At 48.2% G+C, this 24,545-nt stretch overlaps 2 protein-coding genes across 4 annotated transcripts in view; both read right to left on the reverse strand.

The window, feature by feature from the left end:
• The window catches only part of LOC142497992 (guanylate-binding protein 1-like), an 851,842-nt gene that overhangs the window by 486,797 nt on the left and 340,500 nt on the right, over positions 1-24,545 (reverse strand). The window lies entirely within an intron of this gene.
• Positions 6,394-24,545, reverse strand: part of LOC142497989 (guanylate-binding protein 1-like) — a 60,923-nt gene continuing 42,771 nt past the window's right edge. For all 3 annotated transcript variants that reach the window (XM_075606493.1, XM_075606494.1, XM_075606491.1), the window contains exons 6-11: positions 22,298-22,540; positions 16,390-16,673; positions 14,751-14,963; positions 12,629-12,731; positions 11,201-11,394; positions 6,394-7,078 (exon numbers count right to left, since the gene is read on the reverse strand). In XM_075606493.1, coding sequence (XP_075462608.1) covers positions 6,953-7,078; positions 11,201-11,394; positions 12,629-12,731; positions 14,751-14,963; positions 16,390-16,673; positions 22,298-22,540 — 1,163 coding nt within the window. In that variant the 3' untranslated portion in view covers positions 6,394-6,952. The remainder of the gene's footprint in view (positions 7,079-11,200; positions 11,395-12,628; positions 12,732-14,750; positions 14,964-16,389; positions 16,674-22,297; positions 22,541-24,545) is intronic.

Raw genomic sequence — 24,545 nt, forward strand, 5'->3', positions numbered from 1 at the left:
TCTTTAGTCCCAGGAACTTGCAATTACCATCAAGTTCCCACTGGATCACAGTACCCCGCAGAATACTGTAATCCAGGTCCAGTACAGTCCCGCCGCTGCCACCAGTTAATTACAAGCCTGTCACGAGAGCTTGCGACAGGCTGTAATTGTACACCAAAAAACTATATATATAAATATATATATATACCTGGGTTTGAACTGGGACGAGACTGAAGATATGATAAATATAATTTATTCCTTGATAAAGGTGAACACAACAGATTATACAATAACAGGCAAAATATAGACACTTACGTAAAAGATGAAAATAATGAAAACAGTCCCATCTGAACTGGCAGTTTCATTCAGCAATCAGCCCAAGACATTGCATGGCGACCAAAAATGAAGACAAAGGATAGATGGGAAACAGCAGGTTATAAACCCTTTGTCCCTCTATCTGTAACATTAAGACCCTGGGATTGGTTTGCAATTATCTCCAGCCAATCTTTGGTGGGGGAACACATTTTAGGACAGGCCCCCCTGCTAGCTGGCACATCTGCAGTAGAACTCTGGGGTCTCCTTTCTGAGGCCCCACATGTGCAAATGGAATGCCAGGCCAGCTACCCCTCCGGATCTTGGACAAGATAACCTGTGTTGGACAGTGATAAGTGGGACACTTAAACTGCTATGGTATGCGCCTCCCCCATACTCACAGACAGGGAGGGTAATAAAACCTTTTGAACAAAACTTAAGTTCTAGCCATTGGGACTCTAGCTTGGGGTAGCCCCCCATCAATAAACCCTTTGAAGCAGGGTGGACATTTGTCATGTTCACTCCTGCAGGAAACCTTGGTGTGTAAATGTGAGTTACCACGTTTACAAAGGCATCCTCTTCCCTGCTCATTATCATAGCAGGGGGGCTGCAGTTTCTGAGAACTTCAACCAAAATTTCATATTTACTGCAAATCATTGCATAACTTCCGTTCCGTTATACACACAGTCAGGTGAGATATATTACTGCATTCTGGGACACCTGACGCTCGTAGAGAGACCCATCATTACATTGTAATATGAACATTAATAGAGATATTAATATCTGGCATTTAGCAGCAGTTACATATTCAATGTTTAGACTTCCCAAGATCGGCTTACTCTCGCCAATACACTTATGTAATTCTTAGCCGGTTCAGCCAAGGACATCTCATAGTATCCTTATATTTAATAAAGTTACTCACTTTTGATATCCTGTTGGGGAATACCTTTTGCTGGAAGGTGTGAATAACAAACACTTCCCTTCCTTTTGCCTGCTTCCCGCATAAACAATTCCCCTGGGAAGCCAGGCTCCAATCTGGCCAATTCACACCTCCCTTTTGATATGCACTGGGAGAGAGGAAGCGTGCATAGGCAAGTGACTAGACTCAGATGAGGCAAACCATTTGGTTTCTGGACATTTCTACAAACTGCAAAAAGTCACTTTATCAAAAATATATGTCCCCCATCTGCATCTATCATGTGGGGTGCTAAAACCCTCTCTTCTCTAAGACCCCAGCTCAGAATACCTTGCTGGCAGGCAAGACAGGTCAAAATATTCCCCCCCTTTCCCCTCATGTTCCAGACATCACTTACACTCTGACACAGGCAGTTGCAGGCCCATGAGGCAAAGGGAATACACAGATAACGCATTAACTAGCCCACTGGGCTTACACAATTAACCCCTGATGACCCAGTGTGTGTGTTATGCAGGTACTGATTAACCCAGACATTACAATGGAACAGGGAAGAATACATTTACAGGTTATAACAAGGGTAAAATCACATTTCTGGGCCTCAGCCCAGTTAACCCCTTGTCTCCCTGGCGACGTTAGAGGGGGGCCCTTGGGGGGTAACCCCGTTAACCCCGGGCCAAACCCTCCCTACCGCCACAGCGTGGAAGTGGGGCAAGGGGCGTAGAAGGGCGGGGGGGGCAAGGGGCGTGGAAGGGGGGGGGACAAGGGGCGTGGAAGGGGGGGGCAAAGGGCATGGAAGGGCGGGGGGGCAAGGGGCGTGGAAGGGCGGGGGGCAAGGGGCGTGGAAGGGCAGGGAGGGCAAACGGCAGGGAAGAGGGGGCAAAGGGCAGGGAAGAGGGGGGCAAAGGGCAGGGAAGGGGGGCAAAGGGCAGGGAAAGGGGGCAAAGGGAAGGCAAATGGAAGGGGGGGCAAAGAGCAGGGAGGGAGGGCAAAGGACAGGGAGGGCAAAGGGCAGGGGGCAAAGGGCAGGGAGGGCAAAGGGCAGGGAGGGCGGGGGGCAAAGGGCAGGGAGGGCAAAGGGCAGGGAGGGAGGTGGGCGCAAAGGGCAGGGAGGGAGGGGGGACAAAGGGCAGGGAGGGAGGGGGGGGCAAGGGGCAGGGAGGGAGGGGGGGCAAAGGGCAGGGAGGCAAAGGGCAGGGGGTAAAGGGCAAAGGGCAGGTGGGGGGAGAGTCAGGGACGTGTTAAAGAACCCATTCCCCTGCATTTCCTCACCTTGCAAACGGCCGCGCTCCTCTTCCTCCGGGTAACGGCCGCCCTCCTACTCCACCTCGGGCTCCTCAGCGGTGTCCGTGACCCCCGGCGAGGCTGAGACGCTCCGGTGTGGAGGTGCTGTGCCTTTCATGGGAGAGGCGGAGAGAGCTGGAGGAGGGGGAGGAGGGGGGGGGGAGCGATGTGTGAAAGGGAGAGCGCCGGGGAAGGGAGAGAGCCGTGGGAAGGGAGCGGTGTGTGTGAGGGAGAGCGCCGGGTGATGGAGAGCGCCAGGTGAGGGAGAGCGCCGGGTGAGGGGGTGGCCTATGGGAGGTGAGAGCCGTGGGGAGGTGAGAGTCGGGAGGGTGAGAGCCGTGGGGAGGTGAGAGTCGGGAGGGTGAGAGCGCCGGGGAAGGGAGCGGCCTGTGGGAGGGTGAGAGCGCCGGGGAAGGGAGCGGCCTGTGGGAGGGTGAGAGCGCCGGGGAAGGAAGCGGCCTGTAGGAGGGTGAGAGCGCTTGGGAAGGGAGCAGCCTGTGGGAGGTGAGAGCAGGAGAGAGCGTGCTCTGGGGGGCCAATGAGAGCCGTGGGGGGGCGGGACACAGGGGGGGGGGCAGACACCGGCCAGTGAGAGCCGTGGGAGGGCGGGCGGACCGACAGACCAATCAAATGGTCTCCAGACACTCACAAATAAGATATTCGATTATATATATATATATATATATATATATATATATATATATATATATATATATATATATGGGTCTTTATTTGTGCAGCCACTGCAACATGGTGATACAGCGTATGCATATGTTTGGAGAAGAGTATCAGGTCCTTGGATGTTGCGTGGCCCATAGGTAGTAGTAGAGGCCTCCTGCTAAGCACATGTCTTGCTCCTTTTTTCCAGCCCCAGGAGGGTTGGCTGGTAAGAGACTCTACCCCATGGAGGGGTAGACTAGTAACTGACTGCCTCCCATGCTTGGGCGGACTCCTAACTATAATTTAGGAGCCTCCTCCCTTCTGCAAAAGGGGAGGACACCGGAACTCCAGCAACATATGCTGCCCCACAGACCCAATGTCACCACCTCCCATGCCAATCAGGAAGGCTGCGTGAGGGGGGTAAACCCATGGGATAGCCTGTCACGGCCTGTAGCTACTAGGACTTACATGACAGGAGGGGCAGAAAGATAGCTGGACCAGCCACCGCTATACTAGTAAGACCTTTACTGGTGCAGGGAATGGGGTGGAAAATGGTGTGGAGGGTGGGAGGTTTGGGGCAGACGTATGCTGAAGCAGAGAAGGGGGTGGAAGTGGAATGTTGCTGGGGGGAGGGATGGGAAAGACCTTTATGGGTATAGGGAAGGTGGTGGAAGTGGACTGTTGATGGTGTGGGGGGGAGAGGTTTGTGGGTGCAGGGAAGGGAGTAGAAGCAGACAGTTGATGGTGTGTGGGGGGGTGTTGGAGCAGACCTTTGTGGGTGCAGGGAAGGGGGTGGAAGTGGACTGTTGATGGTGTGGGGGGGGGGGTTTGGAGCAGACCTTTGCTGGTAGAGGGGGTTTATATGGGTTCACCTCGTGCTTTTAGCTCCTCTACACTAGACATTAATGATTAGGAATTGTCCCATCTTTTGGAGATAATTACTTACATACTATTTAGTGGATACAACCCTTACTAGGCCGGCCACACGGGAAGGGGAGACAGACGCGTTGCTGACCACAATAGCACAAAGTTATTCACATTAGGAACTTTATTGATAATAAGCAAAGACAGAGAAGGAGACAGCACTGCTAAGCCGGGCACAGACAAGCAAAGCTGCTTTCCCACTGCTGCAAGGTGGTGGTGGACTCCAATGAGGAGGATTGAGCAACTGCAAGAGAGCCACGTGCCTACATCTGGTTTCTATCCACGCAGGCGGCAAGGAGTGTCATAATAAAGACAGCGCTGGCCTCCATCCCAACACAGATACAGTAAGCCCCTTCCTCCCCCCATTTGTGTTGTCCCCACTCTCCTTGCCTAGTGTCTATCCCACTCCCTGTCCCTGTGTATTTTTACCCCCACCACCGTGCTTGTAGGATTCTGTGTTTATTCATTTGTGCCGCATCACTCCAAGTTGTGCTATATTATCTTGTGCATATATTAAATTATTTACTTTTTTGGCATATACCTAGTTTTTGGACTTTCTTTAAGTCAGAGAGTGCTGGAAATCTAGTTATTTTTGACAGATACAGTCAGAGCACACAAGGACACACATATAGGAAAGTGTCTAATCTGCGGGTAACATAAACCATCCATTAAATAAAGCCATCAATGGGATATGTCATCATCACAGCCCCTACACCTACTCAGCCCAGGTAACAACTACAGATACAGCACCCGCAGTCACTGACAGTGCAGATACAGCACCCGCAGTCACTGACAGTACAGATACAGCACCCGCAGTCACTGGCAGTACAGATACAGCACCCGCAGTCACTGGCAGTACAGACACAGCACCCGCAGTCACTGACAGTACAGACACAGCACCCGCAGTCACTGACAGTACAGACACAGCACCCGCAGTCACTGACAGTACAGATACAGCACCCGCAGTCACTGACAGTACAGATACAGCACCCGCAGTCACTGACAGTACAGATACAGCACCCGCAGTCACTGGCAGTACAGACACAGCACCCGCAGTCACTGGCAGTACAGACACAGCACCCGCAGTCACTGGCAGTACAGATACAGCACCCGCAGTCACTGACAATACAGACACAGCACCCGCAGTCAATGGCAGTACAGATACAGCACCCGCAGTCACTGACAGTACAGATACAGCACCCGCAGTCACTGACAGTACAGATAACGCACCCGCAGTCACTGACAGTACAGAGGTTCAAATTATTCGCTCATAGAGACAATTTCAGTTAGCGTCCCAAGTGCTATATATATCCCATCAAACACACCTTCACACAACATGTGGAGAGACACCTGGGCACAAGCAAAGGGCACACCTGAGATACCTGGGAAATATGCTAATAGGTGTAATTAGCATATATACGATCTCTCTCTTTCACCACAAAAATTGGATAAGAAATTAAAAAAAGTAAACGAATATATATATTTTGTGTTTTTCCTTTATTTGGTGAGATTTCACTTTAAAGGGGTAATTCAGTCTACTGATAATTTGCTGTGTAATTTCCCCTAAAAGATTTTATTTATTATGCCACCGAGAGAACCCGGTAACATTGCTGATAAAAACCGTCTTAGAAAAAATACAGGAGATGAGACCGCTCATTCCATATGTGTATACAGTAATAAAGGTAAATACAACGTGGTGTGGGCAACGTGATACGTCTATAGTGACGTCATCAGACGTCATCAGAAGTGGCGACGTCTCCGATCCTGGGCAGCAGAGGGATGCCAACTTAGCCAGGCTTCTATCTATTGCGGAATTTGCCGCGATTTATTGGACCCGCTGTGGTCATGGTGTATCATCTATCCTACGATGGTTATGCTTAGCCTTGTGGCGTGCGAGTACTGATTCTCAATAGGATTTACTTGCAAAATCTTTTTCTGCTATACTGCACCGACACACTTTATTCGAGCAAATACCCGGTATGTACCTGGCAGATACCTGGAATGCGCCGCTCCTCACCTCTGACAAGCCCCGTTGCATTTGCCTTCCCAGCCTGGGTTCATGCCTGGCTGATGGGCGGCTGATCTGTTAAATGATAATGATTAGGATTTAATAGGCTGCAATGCTTCGCGTGTCTACCAGATGGCATAAATTCATGAATTGTAATGCAGTATATATATATGTAGTGTGCAGTATTGCAGCCAACGGGAATAAAATGCTTCAATCCCTGCTGGAAAATAACTCAATGCACTCGGGCAGAAAACAGTCACAAACCTCAATACACCCGGGTATACCCGAATTCGTGGGACTAGCCGAGCTCGAATAAAGTGTGTCGCCAGTGTATGTGCTTATAGGTTTTCATTACCTGTGGTTATCCAGTACTAGACACTACTGCAGGAATACTTATACTGGTCATGATATACATCCTGATCACTGAGCATATATGTGTTTATCTTTGGATAGCAATTGGATGATATGTATACTTATATACAGTGGAAATACACCTAAAGATATCATCTAAATCCCTACTATTTGCCGGGATCACGCTATTGATCCGATTACCATTGTGTTTAAAATTGGAGTAGATGTTTACAGATAGCAGTTCGAATCCATGATGATATACAGACATAACTATCTTTAAAAGCTGTCTATCTAGCCACTTCACTACGGGGTTATTTAATGTATGAATGAATTTAAGTGTGTTTTTAACGAATATTTGAATTAATAAAACTTTATTATTTTCTGATCTTTCCGGTTTCTATGGGTCTATAGACCTATACAGCAATTATCTGTTGGATCACTGTTATCCGCCTACTCAAATCCAGCATTGAGTGCTATATATAGACGGAACCTTTCTGATCCCCTTTGGATCAACACTGTTATTACAAGAACCGTCTTAGCCCAGATCCCTGGTTCTCTTCCTTCTTATCTTCCCTAAGAGACCTGATCTGATCCGCCAGCATTTCAGCGTTTCTATTTAACCCTTCTTTGAGCATTTCCGCCTGTTCCTGAAAACACAAAGGGAGAGATTTAACTTGTATTGTATATATTGTATGTCTTTATTTATATAGCGCCATTAATGTACATAGCGCTTCACAGTAGTAATACACATGGTAATCAAATAAATAACAGATAATATAAATAACAGATCATGGGAATAAGTGCTTTAGACATAAAAGTAACATTAAGGAAGAGGAGTCCCTGCCCCGAGGAGCTTACAGTCTAATTGGTAGGTAGGGAGAACGTACAGAGACAGTAGGAGGGAGTTCTGGTAAGTGCGTCTGCAGGGGCCCAAGCTTTATGTATCATGTGTCCAGAATATCCACAACTTCTAATAAAAGGTATCAAAACCCGATTCCACCTTACCTGCCACAATGACAATGGTAGTTAATGCCAGGTAAAGGGGCCTATGCACCAAGCAGCGATAAGTCACTTATTGCTGCCTTATCGCCAAAAGAGACTACAGCGATTCAGTAAGCCCCGATAAATCGGCGATACGAGACGTTTTCGGCAAAAAATTTTGCAGAGAAATAAAAATTCCCAAACGACCGGCGATAAGCCACTTATCGCCAGGTTACCCAAATTGTGCTATTCTAGTAGCCCTAATTAGCTTATCGAGGCTAATCGCGGCTCTAGAATAGAGATTTCCTCTCAAAATCGTCCCGCCAGGAAACGTTGGCAGGAAGGTGGTGAGACGTTGCCGAGAAGCGGCGAGACGGGACTTAGAAAAAAATGTATTTTTCCTGCATGGGATTGATGCCGGGAGTCTCCGGAGCTGATAACCATTAATACCAGCACCGGAGACCCCCGGCATCAATCCCATGCAATAAAAATACATTTACAGGCAACTTCATTACCTTAGCGGCTATCCGCTAAGGTAATGAAGCTGCTATAATGTAATTTTTATTAATAGAGTGCAGGACTAGGGGGTCTCCTGAGATGAACCGCATTGATTTCAGCCTCGGGGACCCCCTGCTTCCCGAGATGCAAGCCCTGTTGTGGGGTGCCAGTATCTCCTATGCATTTTAATGTCCCAAGTCACGTGACCGTGGGAATCAAATGCATAGGGATACCGGCACCCCATAACAAGGCCTGTATCTCGGGCAGCAGGGGGTCCCCCGGACCTGAAATCAACGTGGCTCTGCTCCAGAGACCCCCTGCACATGCACACTACTATTACATTTTATATTAAAAATGTTTTCTCTCTGGCGAGATTTTCGCCGTGACTCGCCCTGCAGCAGAAATAAATCGCAGGGTGACCCCTTTTCGGAGAGGCGATCAGCACGTCGCCGGCTACTCGCCAGTTTAGCGAATGCTATCACAGGTATTCTGGGCTTTCTGCACCGTGATAGGAACGCTGTCAAAACTGGCAATGGTAACAGGACGGCGATTCAATAACATCGGCGTGTGGTAACCTGAGGTCTCTCTGTATTCAGCAGTGTGTGCTTCCTGTAACAGGCAGACCAGGCTGACCCCGGAGTAACATCGGCGTGTGGTAACCTGAGCTCTCTCTGTATTCAGCAGTGTGTGCTTCCTGTAACCGGCAGCCCAGGCTGACCCCAGAGTAACATCGGCCGTGTGGTAACCTGAGCTCTCTCTGTATTCAGCAGTGTGTGCTTCCTGTAACCGGCAGACCAGGCTGACCCCGGAGTAACATCGGCGTGTGGTAACCTGAGCTCTCTCTGTATTCAGCAGTGTGTGCTTCCTGTAACCGGCAGACGAGGCTGACCCCGGAGTAACATCGGCGTGTGGTAACCTGAGCTCTCTCTGTATTCAGCAGTGTGTGCTTCCTGTAACCGGCAGCCCAGGCTGACCCCGGAGTAACATCGGCGTGTGGTAACCTGAGCTCTCTCTGTATTCAGCAGTGTGTGCTTCCTGTAACCGGCAGCCCAGGCTGACCCCGGAGTAACATCGGCGTGTGGTAACCTGAGCTCTCTCTGTATTCAGCAGTGTGTGCTTCCTGTAACAGGCAGACCAGGCTGACCCCGGAGTAACATCGGCGTGTGGTAACCTGAGCTCTCTCTGTATTCAGCAGTGTGTGCTTCCTGTAACCGGCAGCCCAGGCTGACCCCAGAGTAACATCGGCCGTGTGGTAACCTGAGCTCTCTCTGTATTCAGCAGTGTGTGCTTCCTGTAACCGGCAGACCAGGCTGACCCCGGAGTAACATCGGCGTGTGGTAACCTGAGCTCTCTCTGTATTCAGCAGTGTGTGCTTCCTGTAACCGGCAGACGAGGCTGACCCCGGAGTAACATCGGCGTGTGGTAACCTGAGCTCTCTCTGTATTCAGCAGTGTGTGCTTCCTGTAACCGGCAGCCCAGGCTGACCCCGGAGTAACATCGGCGTGTGGTAACCTGAGCTCTCTCTGTATTCAGCAGTGTGTGCTTCCTGTAACCGGCAGCCCAGGCTGACCCCGGAGTAACATCGGCGTGTGGTAACCTGAGCTCTCTCTGTATTCAGCAGTGTGTGCTTCCTGTAACCGGCAAACCAGGCTGACCCCGGAGTAACATCGGTGTGTGGTATCCTCAGCTCTCTCTGTATTCAGCAGTGTGTGCTTCCTGTAACCGGCAGCCCAGGCTGACCCCGGAGTAACATCGGCGTGTGGTAACCTGAGCTCTCTCTGTATTCAGCAGTGTGTGCTTCCTGTAACCGGCAGACCAGGCTGACCCCGGAGTAACATTGGCGTGTGGTAACCTGAGCTCTCTCTGTATTCAACAGTGTGTGCTTCCTGTAACCGGCAAACCAGGCTGACCCCGGAGTAACATCGGTGTGTGGTATCCTCAGCTCTCTCTGTATTCAGCAGTGTGTGCTTCCTGTAACCGGCAGCCCAGGCTGACCCCGGAGTAACATCGGCGTGTGGTAACCTGAGCTCTCTCTGTATTCAGCAGTGTGTGCTTCCTGTAACCGGCAGACCAGGCTGACCCCGGAGTAACATTGGCGTGTGGTAACCTGAGCTCTCTCTGTATTCAACAGTGTGTGCTTCCTGTAACCGGCAGCCCAGGCTGACCCCGGAGTAACATCGGCGTGTGGTAACCTGAGCTCTCTCTGTATTCAGCAGTGTGTGCTTCCTGTAACCGGCAGACCAGGCTGACCCCAGAGTAACATCGGCGTGTGGTAACCTGAGCTCTCTCTGTATTCAGCAGTGTGTGCTTCCTGTAACCGGCAGACCAGGCTGACCCCAGAGTAACATCGGCGTGTGGTAACCTGAGCTGTCTCTGTATTCAGCAGTGTGTGCTTCCTGTAACCGGCAGCCCAGGCTGACCCCGGATTAACATCGGCGTGTGGTAACCTGAGCTCTCTCTGTATTCAGCAGTGTGTGCTTCCTGTAACCGGCAGCCCAGGCTGACCCCGGAGTAACATCGCCATGTGGTAACCTGAGCTTTGTTGTGTGTTCTTTTGTTGAAGTAACAATCTATTGTTTGCTCCATTCAGGCCTGTGCTCCACCTGTCACTACCACGCGACACAGACACTCAGGTAAGTTATACAGCAAGGTTTCCTGGTTCAAATGTGGGGCAAATAAATGGGTAGGGGGATAAAATTACTCAAATCTGCTGGCTGCAAAACTGGAGCTAAAGCAGGGCAAAGATTTATCAAAGGGAAACATCGAATAGGCTACAATGTGATTCCTTCACTCTGATATATTTGGGGCTTTATGGTATAGCCTTGGTATAGCCCTCATATAGCACTGGTATAGCACTTGTATTGCACTAGTATAGCCCTCGTATAGCCCTGGTATAGCACTGGTATAGCCCTCATATGGCCCTGGTATAGCCCTGGTATAGCCCTAGTATGGCCCCGGTATAGATCTGGTATAGCCCTGGTATAGCCCTGGTATAGCCCCGGTATAGCCCCGGTATAGCCCCGGTATAGCCCTGGTATAGCCCTGGTATAGCCCTGGTATAGCCCTGGTATAGCCCCGGTATAGCCCTGGTATAGCCCTGGTATACCAGCCAGAAGACTTTTGTAATATACCCGCTAGATATATCAAAGAAAAAAAATATAGTTGATTTAAGTAGGATTTTAAAAAGACCTGGGGCAGTTTCCCTCTAATTTGCACCCAGGAGAAGCTCATACTTGGCCTTCCTGTTCCTGGATCGGGTTATAGCGGTGTGTGTTGCTTCGATACTGTACCTTCAGTTTCTCTTTGATCATCCAGTCATTCTCCTCTTTCATCTTTCTTCTATCCTCTTCCATCTTCTCCCTCAGCAGCTTCTCATGCTCCTCATAACTTCTCTTCTGATCTTCCATGAGCTGCTCCAGACGTCTGTTACTCTCCTCCTGGATCTGCTTTTCCTTCTCTGCAGCCTCACCCTTTGCTCGCTGCTCTGGGGAGGGATGTTATATACAGATGAGCCCCAAAACGCTCTCATTTATACAGCAGCCAACACTGGAGGGTGTGTCATGCATGGGATTTCTGAGGAGCTTCTAACTTCCAGGTATCACACATGGGAGCTATACTATTATATATTAAGAAGAAGTATTCATTAACTCAATCAACTTATTATAAAGCACTGTGATCTAGATTCATCAAACTGCATTGTGGGATATAGCGCCCAATCAGGCGTCCAATGCCCTTAAATTGAATGGCAGTGAATGCAGGAGGGGTTGCGATATTCTGCATTGGCGCTCGATGAATGCCGGTGTGTCTCTTTTCATATGAATAGCACTCCCTATGGATTGTCTGTTGGTGTTGTTTAAACTCCTCTAGTGTTCAACATGTTATGTTAGTATAAGTCTTAATCCAGGTAAGTGTATTTTGATTCAGTATTAACGGCTCTCGTTTCTGCATTACTCAGTAATCTCTATCACTATTACTGGTGAGGCATACATCGCTATTTCAATAGGAGAGAGGATTGGTTGGGGGAACTAAAGTGAAGTACCACAGGCCTATAGGGTCTGTGGAAACGGGCTTGAAGAATGGGTGTTTTGGCCCCAAAACGTTGCCCCCCTTGTATTTATCCTTCCAACATTTTATCACGCTTATTTCATTTTTCCCTTCCCCCCCCCTGTCTTGTCATTTCTCTGTTTCCTTGCCCTCCCCATTCCCCTCCCTCTGTAGATATTACACATGTTTGACTGATGTGTTAGTCTCTCTGTGACCTAATACTTGGCACTGCTTGCTGAATCATCATATGTTCACCCAATACAATTTGTTTATCTATTGGCAATAAGTATCTTGTTGTAATTTTTTCATTATTTTTGTGTGCTGGGAACATATTATGCATATTTTGCATATTATTTTGATTGGCCGGTTTGAGATCCCTCCAAGTTCCCTTGCACCATATTTCAACTGTTTTCCTTCTTTGATATGGTGGAGTGCTGCCTACAGTATCAACCAGTCTTTTATAACACTTTTGTTTTGTACCAATAATAACAGCCTGAGCCAATCAGAGAGCTCCATGTCTGAAAGTGCTACAGGTGAGGAACCTGTTATGTCAAATCACAGCTCGGCTGGATGGAGCATTGTGATTGGTCATTGTCATGGTCTTGATTAATAACACAGTTTGATGTGACCTCTTACAATACTCCCAAGCCCCCCTATTTCTCCCTCTCACTGACCTGCTATCTCCTTTTCTGTTCTGGTCAGAGACTGGTCGGCCTCCAGGATGGAAGTTCCCACCTTCTCCTTCTCTATGAGGAAATCCTGCAGCACCTCAAGGGCCTGGGGACAAAAAAGTCAGCACTACCATTTTTCACCCCTCCTTACACTCAGTATGTTGCTGGTGGGGCGATGGAGTCGCCGGGGCCCCCTCCGCAGGGCGTCGCCATGTGTGCACGGATGCATGTGCAAGAGTCGTGCATGCGCATAAGCGGCGAGGAGCCAACAGAGTGCAGGAAAGGTTGTGCATGCGCAGGGCAACCCCCAGCAGCCATTGCTATGGTCGCACAGGCGCAAGGTGCAGAGCGGCGGCCATTAGAAGGGAGAGCACGAGGTTGCTAATGAAAGAGACTGCAGACAGGACTTCAAGCCCCATGATGCTCAAGAGCAGTTACACCACCTGACACCAGGGAGCCAGTAGGGTTGCAGGATTCCACTGGAAGATCAGGAAAGACTACTGCCTGCAGGGACAGGAAAGGGGGAGGCAAGACCTGGACCCCGTAGGTGCAGGTTGGTCCATAGAGCATTGCTCCAGGGACTAGGCCAGAGGTTTAATCCCCCCGGGGCCCAGTTAGTTCCCTGAGCCACTGTAGAAGTGTTATATGTGTTTGATATAGGGAAAGGCCTTAAAATAGGGACTCTTCTCACTATGGCAATAGTGAGAGATATGCTGCAGGACATTGCCTGAATGCCAGTGCAGCTGGATAGCTGAAAGGAGATCTGGACTCAATAGTAGAGACTGTTCTCAAAGGATCCTCCGGCTGGGGGTCCCTCCCTAAAGGAGTCAGACGGTGGAATAATTTCCTGCAGGGAGCCACGCCAGCGCAGCAGGACCACGTTGCAGAGTTGCTGAGTGTTGCTGATTATCCTGGTCAGGACTATGACCAGGAAGTTATTATAAGTGCACCACTGGGCCCCAACACAGGGAAGCACTATCCCCCACACACACACACACAAACACACTCACCATACTGTTTGTGGACACTCAGGGGTCAAGTGCCCAGGCACATTGCTACGGTATGGACAAAGAGACAATGCAATGATTGACGGGTGGGATGAGGTAATACTATACAGTACATGCAGGGGGATGCCATGATATACACGAAGAATGATGTAATGAGATCTATGTAGAAGTTATAGTTATATGCCTAGTAAATACTGTTCCTATACAACTGTGTGTGTATTTACTGTGTGTGTTGGTTCTGGTGAGGGAATACTCCCACCGCGTTGGGATCCCTCATCGGTGCAGCGCCTCGCTGCACTGTGTGTAAGTATACCCCAGGCTCCCAGTGGCGGAGGTTCAGGCCTCCTCTTAGCCTCACAGGTGACAGCAGCACGCGTAGTTGTAGTACCCCAGGGGTACCAGGGCTACATTTGTAATAGCAAAGCAACCGGCTTTGATTTCAAGCCTGAAAAGCCTGCCCGCCAGAAACTAAGTCTCGCATGTTGCACCTAAGTTCTCAGAAACTAACGTAGCGGTCACGGTGGGGATTTTATGCCGATTTAATTTCCAGGAGATTTGGAACTTTTATTTAAGAAAGGTTTAATCATATTTTAGGTAATTTTGCTGTACACATTTACAGATGGAAGAAAACAAGCTCTGCTCTCATTTTAATAGGAGAAATTAGTTAGAGAAGGACATATCAGACTTCAGAAGTCCTCCCCTTTGCAATTGGTGGATGGTCACCTGCTAGATTCCCAATATATTCACCCAGCAGAAATAGGCGCCTGCAGAAAGTGAAACAGCAGCAGCCAGGTGCTCAATCAAGTTTATTATTCGTGCAGTGATGTCACAGGTTTGGGGGTAACCCTTTGTCTGTATAAACACCTTTTCAGACTGAAGGAGCCAGAGAAACGGCAAAGGGATAAATTGCTAATCTCCATAAAGCAAAAAGCATTAATTTTGAGATCATTTCACCCAATTTCACAATCTGATATGGTCCTATTTTTGAGGGTCTAAATCAGTAATTATAACATGCGGAGAGCACAGTGTCTGTCATTCTGACCTCACCCTGCTCAGGATTTCATAGCTAATATCCCCGTACGTAATACTCGGGTAACGCTTGGAGTAGGACGCTGTACCTTTATCCCTTTCCCAGGGCTTCCATTATATGCATCCACCAACTTCTGCTTCTCTTGCACAAAACGTTGATGTCCCCCAGGCTTGGTGTACTCTCCCTCTGATATCCCTCTCTCCAGAGACACACTCAGATCCTGAATCAGAGCTCTGCACTTGGCGGCTGACGCCTCCTCGTTGCGTTGGGAATATTTCGCCCTCTTCTCGGCCAGCTTCTCCTGGGGAAATACAATTGGCTGTTACTGCTCTAGTGGAAGAAAGACAGAGTCGCTGCTCTGGTGGGAGCAGTTTCACGTTAGCAGTGTGTACAAATTAGTGTGAGCAAACGGAAGGGGACGTTCAGCGAGCAGAAGCAGGGGAACCATATTTACGTTTCTGGGGGACACGTAACAATACAGGTGCAAACAGCTGAGATTTCTGAAAGATAAAACCGCCATTGAAACTAAAAACTCATGCCACCTCTGTGACGGTAGGGGGTAACCTGGCTCACAAATAAAGGTCAAGCCCGGTTTTGGTTACCCCTGATCTGGGAGTTAGCTCTTGGACCCGGTAACATTGTACTGTTTAAACGCAGAGAGGCGAAAACCTGAAGGATATTTTAATTCACGCAGATAGAAAGGAACACTATACGGTACCTCATTTTCTGAGTGACCCCGAACCAGGATGTTACAAGTGTTTTAATTGCTCAGTGTGTAATAGTCTGACGACAGGTAATGAATTTAGCCACCAGTGGAGTGGTGTGAAAGTCATAATAAATAACAGGATCACCTGCACAACCACGCATGCTGTATCCATCATAAAGTGCCCGTGCGTCTCATTTATGTAGACAAAACCAGCAGGATGTTAAAGACCAGATTTATAGAACACAAGAGCAAAATAAGACCAGGAACAGAGTTGGCAAACTTGCGCATGTCCCTTGGTTCATTCAGATTTCCCACAAACCTGGCTTTTTCTACCGGCTTGGCTCTGATTGGCTGCTTGGGAAAGTTCCCATGCTCCGATTGGCTGCTGAGTTTTGTGACTGAAACTCAGAATACTATAAGGATGGATACACCAATCAGATTCGTGTCCTCGGTCAGAAAGAGCGCGGGCGGGCTTTTCAAAGTTGCTTCTGCGCGAATAGCAGAGAAACCAGCTTTGATTTCAAGCCTGAAAAGCCTGCCAGCCAGAGACTAAGTCCCGCTTTTCGCGGCCAAGTTCTCAGAAACGAACATAGCGGTCACCTATGGAATCTCATTTCGATTTGAGTTCCAGGAGTTTGGTACTAACCCCCGATCAAAAGAGTCCAAGTTCCCAGAAGAGAAGGGAGCGGGGGCGTGTGGAACTTCACGCCAATTTGGGCACCAAGAGATTCCGGGTTAAGTCCTGGCCATGGTAAAACTCTTATTTAGAGTTCCCTGCACATAGGAGAGTCTAGTTTCCGATCCCAGACCCCAGTAAGTGTATCTTTTTGTCTGTATTTTGTGTTCCTCTCTGTGTATGCGAATAAATTACAATTTATTTTATTATCTTATTTTGCTCAATGAATGATCCTGGTAAAAAGGTGTAAGGTGCTTGGTCTCCTGTGACAACCTCTCAATTAATAATTTTACAACATCACAGATTTTGGGGATAAACACACCCGTTGCAGTTAATGTAACTCACTATGAGCTTGATCTGATGTTCTTGGTTTTCGTCTTTAAAGGACTGTTTCATAAAGAGTTTCACTGCCTCTTTCTCGCTCTCCTGGTGCAGATTCAGGAATTCTTCCTGTGTCTCCGTTGGGAATCTGTCCACTCGCTGGCTCATCTCACTGTCATATTTACACAGCGCTTCCTGCACCGCTCGAGAGTTCTCAATCTGCGCCAGAGCCAGCACCACGTTCTCCATGCAGGGGACCGAACCGCTCCGAATCGCCTCCACGTATGTGACCGCCAGATTCCCCAGCCCTGTGACACGGGAATGATGGGAATAGAGCGGAAAATACTGTTTTATTTCATGGGGACATGAGTCATTTTATGTTGTGTCAACTTTTTGTGGAAAGTTCTTTACTGATTAAATCATAGTATTCAGAGCTTTCAAAACCTTATAGGTTTCTTCTGTACAGTATAATGTTATCTATGAAGAACTCTGTTAGTCCACTGAAAGGTATCACAACCTACATTAAACCTGCTTTTCTTGAGGACCCATCTGGATGCCGACACACTCAGTCCAATATGGGTTTCAGTAAAAATAGTTTGTTGAAAATATCAAAGAGAAAAGTCCAAAGTAATATCGTTAAATGCTCAACCGCAAAAAATCCAAGTAAGTTTTTTTCTCAGTTTCGAACATTATTTCTGAGAAAAATTGCAGGAAAAAAATTAAAAGAAATGTATGAAAACAATGTAACTTCCCAAATCCATACTGCGTGATTTTCATCATATTAATCACGCATATAAGTCCCACCCCCTAATCAATATTTTCATTTTCAATAGTTCATTACAGTTTAATGTAATTATTACTTTTTACCAAACTAGATTTTCTTGGTCCAAAATAATTGGTCTCTGTCTCCTCATTATCAGGCGCACCGAAATATGTTATCCACCCTGACCTCACTTCCAAGCTCTGATACATCCTTATCTCCTTTGTTTTTGCATTCCAATATCCCACTGAAATATATTACTTCACACCAAGCGAGGGGCCCTCCAATGTAACAAATGTACCAAGCGAGGGGCCCTCCAATGTAACAAATGTACCAAGCGAGGGGCCCTCCAATGTAACAAATGTACCAAGCGAGGGGCCCTCCAATGTAACAAATGTACCAAGCGAGGGGCCCTCCAATGTAACAAATGTACCAAGCGAGGGGCCCTCCAATGTAACAAATGTACCAAGCGAGGGGCCCTCCAATGTAACAAATGTACCAAGCGAGGGGCCCTCCAATGTAACAAATGTACCAAGCGAGGGGCCCTCCAATGTAACAAATGTACCAAGCGAGGGGCCCTCCAATGTAACAAATGTACCAAGCGAGGGGCCCTCCAATGTAACAAATGTACCAAGCGAGGGGCCCTCCAATGTAACAAATGTACCAAGTGAGGGGCCCTCCAATGTAACAAATGTACCAAGTGAGAGGCCCTCCAATGTAACAAATGTACCAAGTGAGGGGCCCTATAATGTAACAAATGTACCAAGTGAGGGGCCCTCCAATGTAACAAATGTACCAAGCGAGGGGCCCTCCAATGTAACAAATGTACCAAGCGAGGGGCCCTCCAATGTAACAAATGTACCAAGTGAGGGGCCCTCCAATGTAACAAATGTACCAAGTGAGGGGCCCTCCAATGTAACAAATGTACCAAGCGAGGGGCCCTCCAATGTAACAAATGTACCAAGCGAGGGGCCCTCCAATGTAACAAATGTACCAAGCGAGGGGCCCTCCAATGTAACAAATGTACCAAGTGAGGGGCCCTCCAATGTAACAAATGTACCAAGCGAGGGGCCCTCCAATGTAACAAATGTACCAAGCGAGGGGCCCTCCAATGTAACAAATGTACCAAGCGAGGGGCCCTCCAATGTAACAAATGTACCAAGTGAGGGGCCCTCCAATGTAACAAATGTACCAAGTGAGGGGCCCTCCAATGTAACAAATGTACCAAGTGAGGGGCCCTCCAATGTAACAAATGTACCAAGTGAGGGGCCCTCCAATGTAACAAATGTACCAAGTGAGGGGCCCTCCAATGTAACAAATGTACCAAGTGAGGGGCCCTCCAATGTAACAAATGTACCAAGTGAGGGGCCCTCCAATGTAACAAATGTACCAAGCGAGGGGCCCTCCAATGTAACAAATGTACTAAGTGAGGGGCCCTCCAATGTAACAAATGTACCAAGTGAGGGGCCCTCCAATGTAACAAATGTACCAAGTGAGGGGCCCTCCAATGTAACAAATGTACCAAGCGAGGGGCCCTCCAATGTAACAAATGTACTAAGTGAGGGGCCCTCCAATGTAACAAATGTACCAAGTGAGAGGCCCTCCAATATAACAAATGTACCAAGTGAGAGGCCCTCCAATATAACAAATGTACCAAGTGAGAGGCCCTCCAATGTAACAAATGTACCAAGTGAGGGGCCCTCCAATATAACAAATGTACCAAGTGAGAGGCCCTCCAATGTAACAAATGTACCAAGTGAGGGGCCCTCCAATGTAACAAATGTACCAAGCGAGGGGCCCTCCAATGTAACAAATGTACCAAGCGAGGGGCCCTCCAATGTAACAAATGTACCAAGTGAGGGGCCCTCCAATGTAACAAATGTACTAAGCGAGGGGCCCTCCAATGTAACAAATGTACCAAGTGAGAGGCCCTCCAATGTAACAAATGTACCAAGTGAGAGGCCCTCCAATGTAACAAATGTACCAAGTGAGAGGCCCTCCAATGTAACAAATGTACCAAGTGAGGGGCCCTCCAATGTAACAAATGTACCAAGCGAGGGGCCCTCCAATGTAACAAATGTACCAAGCGAGGGGCCCTCCAATGTAACAAATGTACCAAGCGAGGGGCCCTCCAATGTAACAAATGTACCAAGTGAGGGGCCCTCCAATGTAACAAATGTACCAAGTGAGGGGCCCTCCAATGTAACAAATGTACCAAGCGAGGGGCCCTCCAATGTAACAAATGTACCAAGCGAGGGGCCCTCCAATGTAACAAAGGTACCAAGCGAGGGGCCCTCCAATGTAACAAATGTACCAAGTGAGGGGCCCTCCAATGTAACAAATGTACCAAGCGAGGGGCCCTCCAATGTAACAAATGTATCAAGCGAGGGGCCCTCCAATGTAACAAATGTACCAAGCGAGGGGCCCTCCAATGTAACAAATGTACCAAGTGAGGGGCCCTCCAATGTAACAAATGTACCAAGTGAGGGGCCCTCCAATGTAACAAATGTACCAAGCGAGGGGCCCTCCAATGTAACAAATGTACCAAGCGAGGGGCCCTCCAATGTAACAAATGTACCAAGTGAGGGGCCCTCCAATGTAACAAATGTACCAAGTGAGGGGCCCTCCAATGTAACAAATGTACCAAGCGAGGGGCCCTCCAATGTAACAAATGTACCAAGCGAGGGGCCCTCCAATGTAACAAATGTACCAAGCGAGGGGCCCTCCAATGTAACAAATGTACCAAGTGAGGGGCCCTCCAATGTAACAAATGTACCAAGCGAGGGGCCCTCCAATGTAACAAATGTACCAAGCGAGGGGCCCTCCAATGTAACAAATGTACCAAGCGAGGGGCCCTCCAATGTAACAAATGTACCAAGTGAGGGGCCCTCCAATGTAACAAATGTACCAAGTGAGGGGCCCTCCAATGTAACAAATGTACCAAGTGAGGGGCCCTCCAATGTAACAAATGTACCAAGTGAGGGGCCCTCCAATGTAACAAATGTACCAAGTGAGGGGCCCTCCAATGTAACAAATGTACCAAGTGAGGGGCCCTCCAATGTAACAAATGTACCAAGTGAGGGGCCCTCCAATGTAACAAATGTACCAAGCGAGGGGCCCTCCAATGTAACAAATGTACTAAGTGAGGGGCCCTCCAATGTAACAAATGTACCAAGTGAGGGGCCCTCCAATGTAACAAATGTACCAAGTGAGGGGCCCTCCAATGTAACAAATGTACCAAGCGAGGGGCCCTCCAATGTAACAAATGTACTAAGTGAGGGGCCCTCCAATGTAACAAATGTACCAAGTGAGAGGCCCTCCAATATAACAAATGTACCAAGTGAGAGGCCCTCCAATATAACAAATGTACCAAGTGAGAGGCCCTCCAATGTAACAAATGTACCAAGTGAGGGGCCCTCCAATATAACAAATGTACCAAGTGAGAGGCCCTCCAATGTAACAAATGTACCAAGTGAGGGGCCCTCCAATGTAACAAATGTACCAAGCGAGGGGCCCTCCAATGTAACAAATGTACCAAGCGAGGGGCCCTCCAATGTAACAAATGTACCAAGTGAGGGGCCCTCCAATGTAACAAATGTACTAAGCGAGGGGCCCTCCAATGTAACAAATGTACCAAGTGAGAGGCCCTCCAATGTAACAAATGTACCAAGTGAGAGGCCCTCCAATGTAACAAATGTACCAAGTGAGAGGCCCTCCAATGTAACAAATGTACCAAGTGAGGGGCCCTCCAATGTAACAAATGTACCAAGCGAGGGGCCCTCCAATGTAACAAATGTACCAAGCGAGGGGCCCTCCAATGTAACAAATGTACCAAGCGAGGGGCCCTCCAATGTAACAAATGTACCAAGTGAGGGGCCCTCCAATGTAACAAATGTACCAAGTGAGGGGCCCTCCAATGTAACAAATGTACCAAGCGAGGGGCCCTCCAATGTAACAAATGTACCAAGCGAGGGGCCCTCCAATGTAACAAAGGTACCAAGCGAGGGGCCCTCCAATGTAACAAATGTACCAAGTGAGGGGCCCTCCAATGTAACAAATGTACCAAGCGAGGGGCCCTCCAATGTAACAAATGTATCAAGCGAGGGGCCCTCCAATGTAACAAATGTACCAAGCGAGGGGCCCTCCAATGTAACAAATGTACCAAGTGAGGGGCCCTCCAATGTAACAAATGTACCAAGTGAGGGGCCCTCCAATGTAACAAATGTACCAAGTGAGGGGCCCTCCAATGTAACAAATGTACCAAGTGAGGGGCCCTCCAATGTAACAAATGTACCAAGTGAGGGGCCCTCCAATGTAACAAATGTACCAAGTGAGGGGCCCTCCAATGTAACAAATGTACCAAGTGAGGGGCCCTCCAATGTAACAAATGTACCAAGTGAGGGGCCCTCCAATGTAACAAATGTACCAAGCGAGGGGCCCTCCAATATAACAAATGTACCAAGTGAGAGGCCCTCCAATGTAACAAATGTACCAAGCGAGGGGCCCTCCAATGTAACAAATGTACCAAGTGAGAGGCCCTCCAATGTAACAAATGTACCAAGTGAGGGGCCCTCCAATGTAACAAATGTACCAAGCGAGGGGCCCTCCAATGTAACAAATGTACCAAGTGAGGGGCCCTCCAATGTAACAAATGTACCAAGCGAGGGGCCCTCCAATGTAACAAATGTACCAAGTGAGGGGCCCTCCAATGTAACAAATGTACCAAGTGAGAGGCCCTCCAATGTAACAAATGTACCAAGCGAAGGGCCCTCCAATGTAACAAATGTACCAAGTGAGGGGCCCTCCAATGTAACAAATGTACCAAGCGAGGGGCCCTCCAATGTAACAAATGTACTAAGTGAGAGGCCCTGCAATGTAACAAATGTACCAAGTGAGGGGCCCTCCAATGTCACAAATGTACCAAGTGAGGGGCCCTCCAATGTAACAAATGTACTAAGCGAGGGGCCTTCTGACTAAAGTAACATATGTGTAAGCCCCTAGCAAACATAATACTATATAATAGTAGCAATCTATACTCCTTATTCTAGGAAAGGTGAAAGGTTTAGCATATAGTGAGGTAGGCAGGATAGCAGCATGTGAGATACTACATTATACGTTCAGGTAACTCTCTCCTATCCCCCGCAGTATTTTTTTAAATCACTTCTCACTCACATCTCCCGGTCACTGTGTGTCCTCCTGGAAGGGTTTTAGGTTTGCTGCTCTGATACACGTAGGAACAGAATTCCTCAGCCTGACTCACAAATGCAGGCTCTAGCTCTGACTCCTGCAGCTGGTCCAGGCGCTGGAGAGCTGTTTTAGATGCTGGCATCTCGAACACAAAACATTTGTGGGAATGGAAGAAATGGAGCAAGCATTCCCGGGGCAGGTTGTAATCCTGCACCTTTTTACCAATACCTGTAATTAAAGGATTACAAAAAGGTTAGTTTAACCAGCTGGTGTGCAGTGATAGTACATTGGGTGTATTTTCGGAGTAATGAATCCTTACATGGATCTTGTCACAGTGTGTGCTGCAGTAATGCATCCTTACATGGATCCTGTCACAGTGTGTGCGGCAGTAATGCATCCTTACATGGATCCTGTCACACTGTGTGTGCTCTGCAGTAATGCATCCTTACATGGATCCTGTCACAGTGTGTGTGCTGCAGTAATGCATCCTTACATGGATCCTGTCACAGTGTGTGCTGCAGTAATGTATCCTTACACGGATCCTGTCACAGTGTTTGTGCTGCAGTAATGCATCCTTACATGGATCCTGTCACAGTGTGTGCTGCAGTAATGCATCCTTACATGGATCCTGTCACAGTGTGTGCTGCAGTAATGCATCATTACATGGATCCTGTCACAGTGTGTGCTGCAGTAATGTATCCTTACATGGATCCTGTCACTGTGTGTGCTGCAGTAATGTATCCTTACATGGATCCTGACACAGTATGTGCTGCAGTAATGCATCCTTACATGGATACTGTCACAGTGTTTGTGCTGCAGTAATGCATTCTTACATGGATCATGTCACAGTGTGTGCTGCAGTAATGCACCCTTATATGGGCCCTGTCACAGTGTGTGCTGCAGTAATGCATCCTTACATGGATCCTGTCACAGTGTGTGCTGCAGTAATGCATCCTTACATGGGTCCTGTAACACTGTGTGTGTGCTGCAGTAATGCATCCTTACATGGATCTTGTCACAGTGTGTGCTGCAGTAATGCACCCTTACATGGGTCCTGTCACAGTGTTTGTGCTGCAGTAATGCATCCTTACATGGATCCTGTCACAGTGTGTGCTGCAGTAATGCATACTTACATGGATCATGTCACAGTGTGTGCTGCAGTAATGCACCCTTACATGGGTCCTGTCACATTGTGTGTGCTGCAGTAATGCATCATTACATGGATCCTGTCACAGTGTGTGCTGCAGTAATGTATCCTTAAATGGATCCTGTCACTGTGTGTGTGCTGCAGTAATGCATCCTTACATGGATCCTGTCACAGTTTGTGCTGCAGTAATGCATCCTTACATGGATCCTGTCACACTGTGTGTGTGCTGCAGTAATGCATCCTTACATGGATCTTGTCACAGTGCGTGCTGCAGTAATGCATACTTACATGGATCCTGTCACAGTGTGTGCTGCAGTAATGCATCCTTACATGGACCCTGTCACAGTGTGTGTGCTGCAGTAATGCTTCCTTACATGGATCCTGTCACACTATGTGCTACAGTAATGCATCCTTACATGGATCCTGTCACTGTTTGTGCTGCAGTAATGTATCCTTACATGGATCATGTCACAGTGTGTGTGCTGCAGTAATGCAACCTTACATGGATCCTGTCACAGTGTGTGCTGCAGTAATGCATCCTTACATGGATCCTGTCACAGTGTGTGCTGCAGTAATGCATCCTTACATGGATCCTGTAACAGTGTGTGTGCTGCAGTAATGCATCCTTACATGGATCCTGTCACAGTGTGTGTGCTGCAGTAATGCATCCTTACATGGGTCCTGTCACAGTGTGTGTGCTGCAGTAATGCATCCTTACATGGGTCCTGTCACAGTGTGTGTGCTGCAGTAATGCATCCTTACATGGATCCTGTCACAGCGTGTGTGCTGCAGTAATACATCCTTACATGGATCCTGTCACAGTGTGTGCTGCAGTAATGCATCCTTACATGGATCCTGTCACAGTGTTTGTGCTGCAGTAATGCATACTTATATGGATCATGTCACAGTGTGTGCTGCAGTAATGCACCCTTACATGGGTCCTGTCACAGTGTGTGCTGCAGTAATGCATCATTACATGGATCCTGTCACAGTGTGTGCTGCAGTAATGTATCCTTACATGGATCCTGTCACTGTGTGTGCTGCAGTAATGTATCCTTACATGGATCCTGACACAGTATGTGCTGC

The sequence above is a fragment of the Ascaphus truei genome, chromosome 6 (assembly GCF_040206685.1).
Source record: "Ascaphus truei isolate aAscTru1 chromosome 6, aAscTru1.hap1, whole genome shotgun sequence".
NCBI classification, from domain to species: Eukaryota; Metazoa; Chordata; class Amphibia; order Anura; family Ascaphidae; genus Ascaphus; species Ascaphus truei.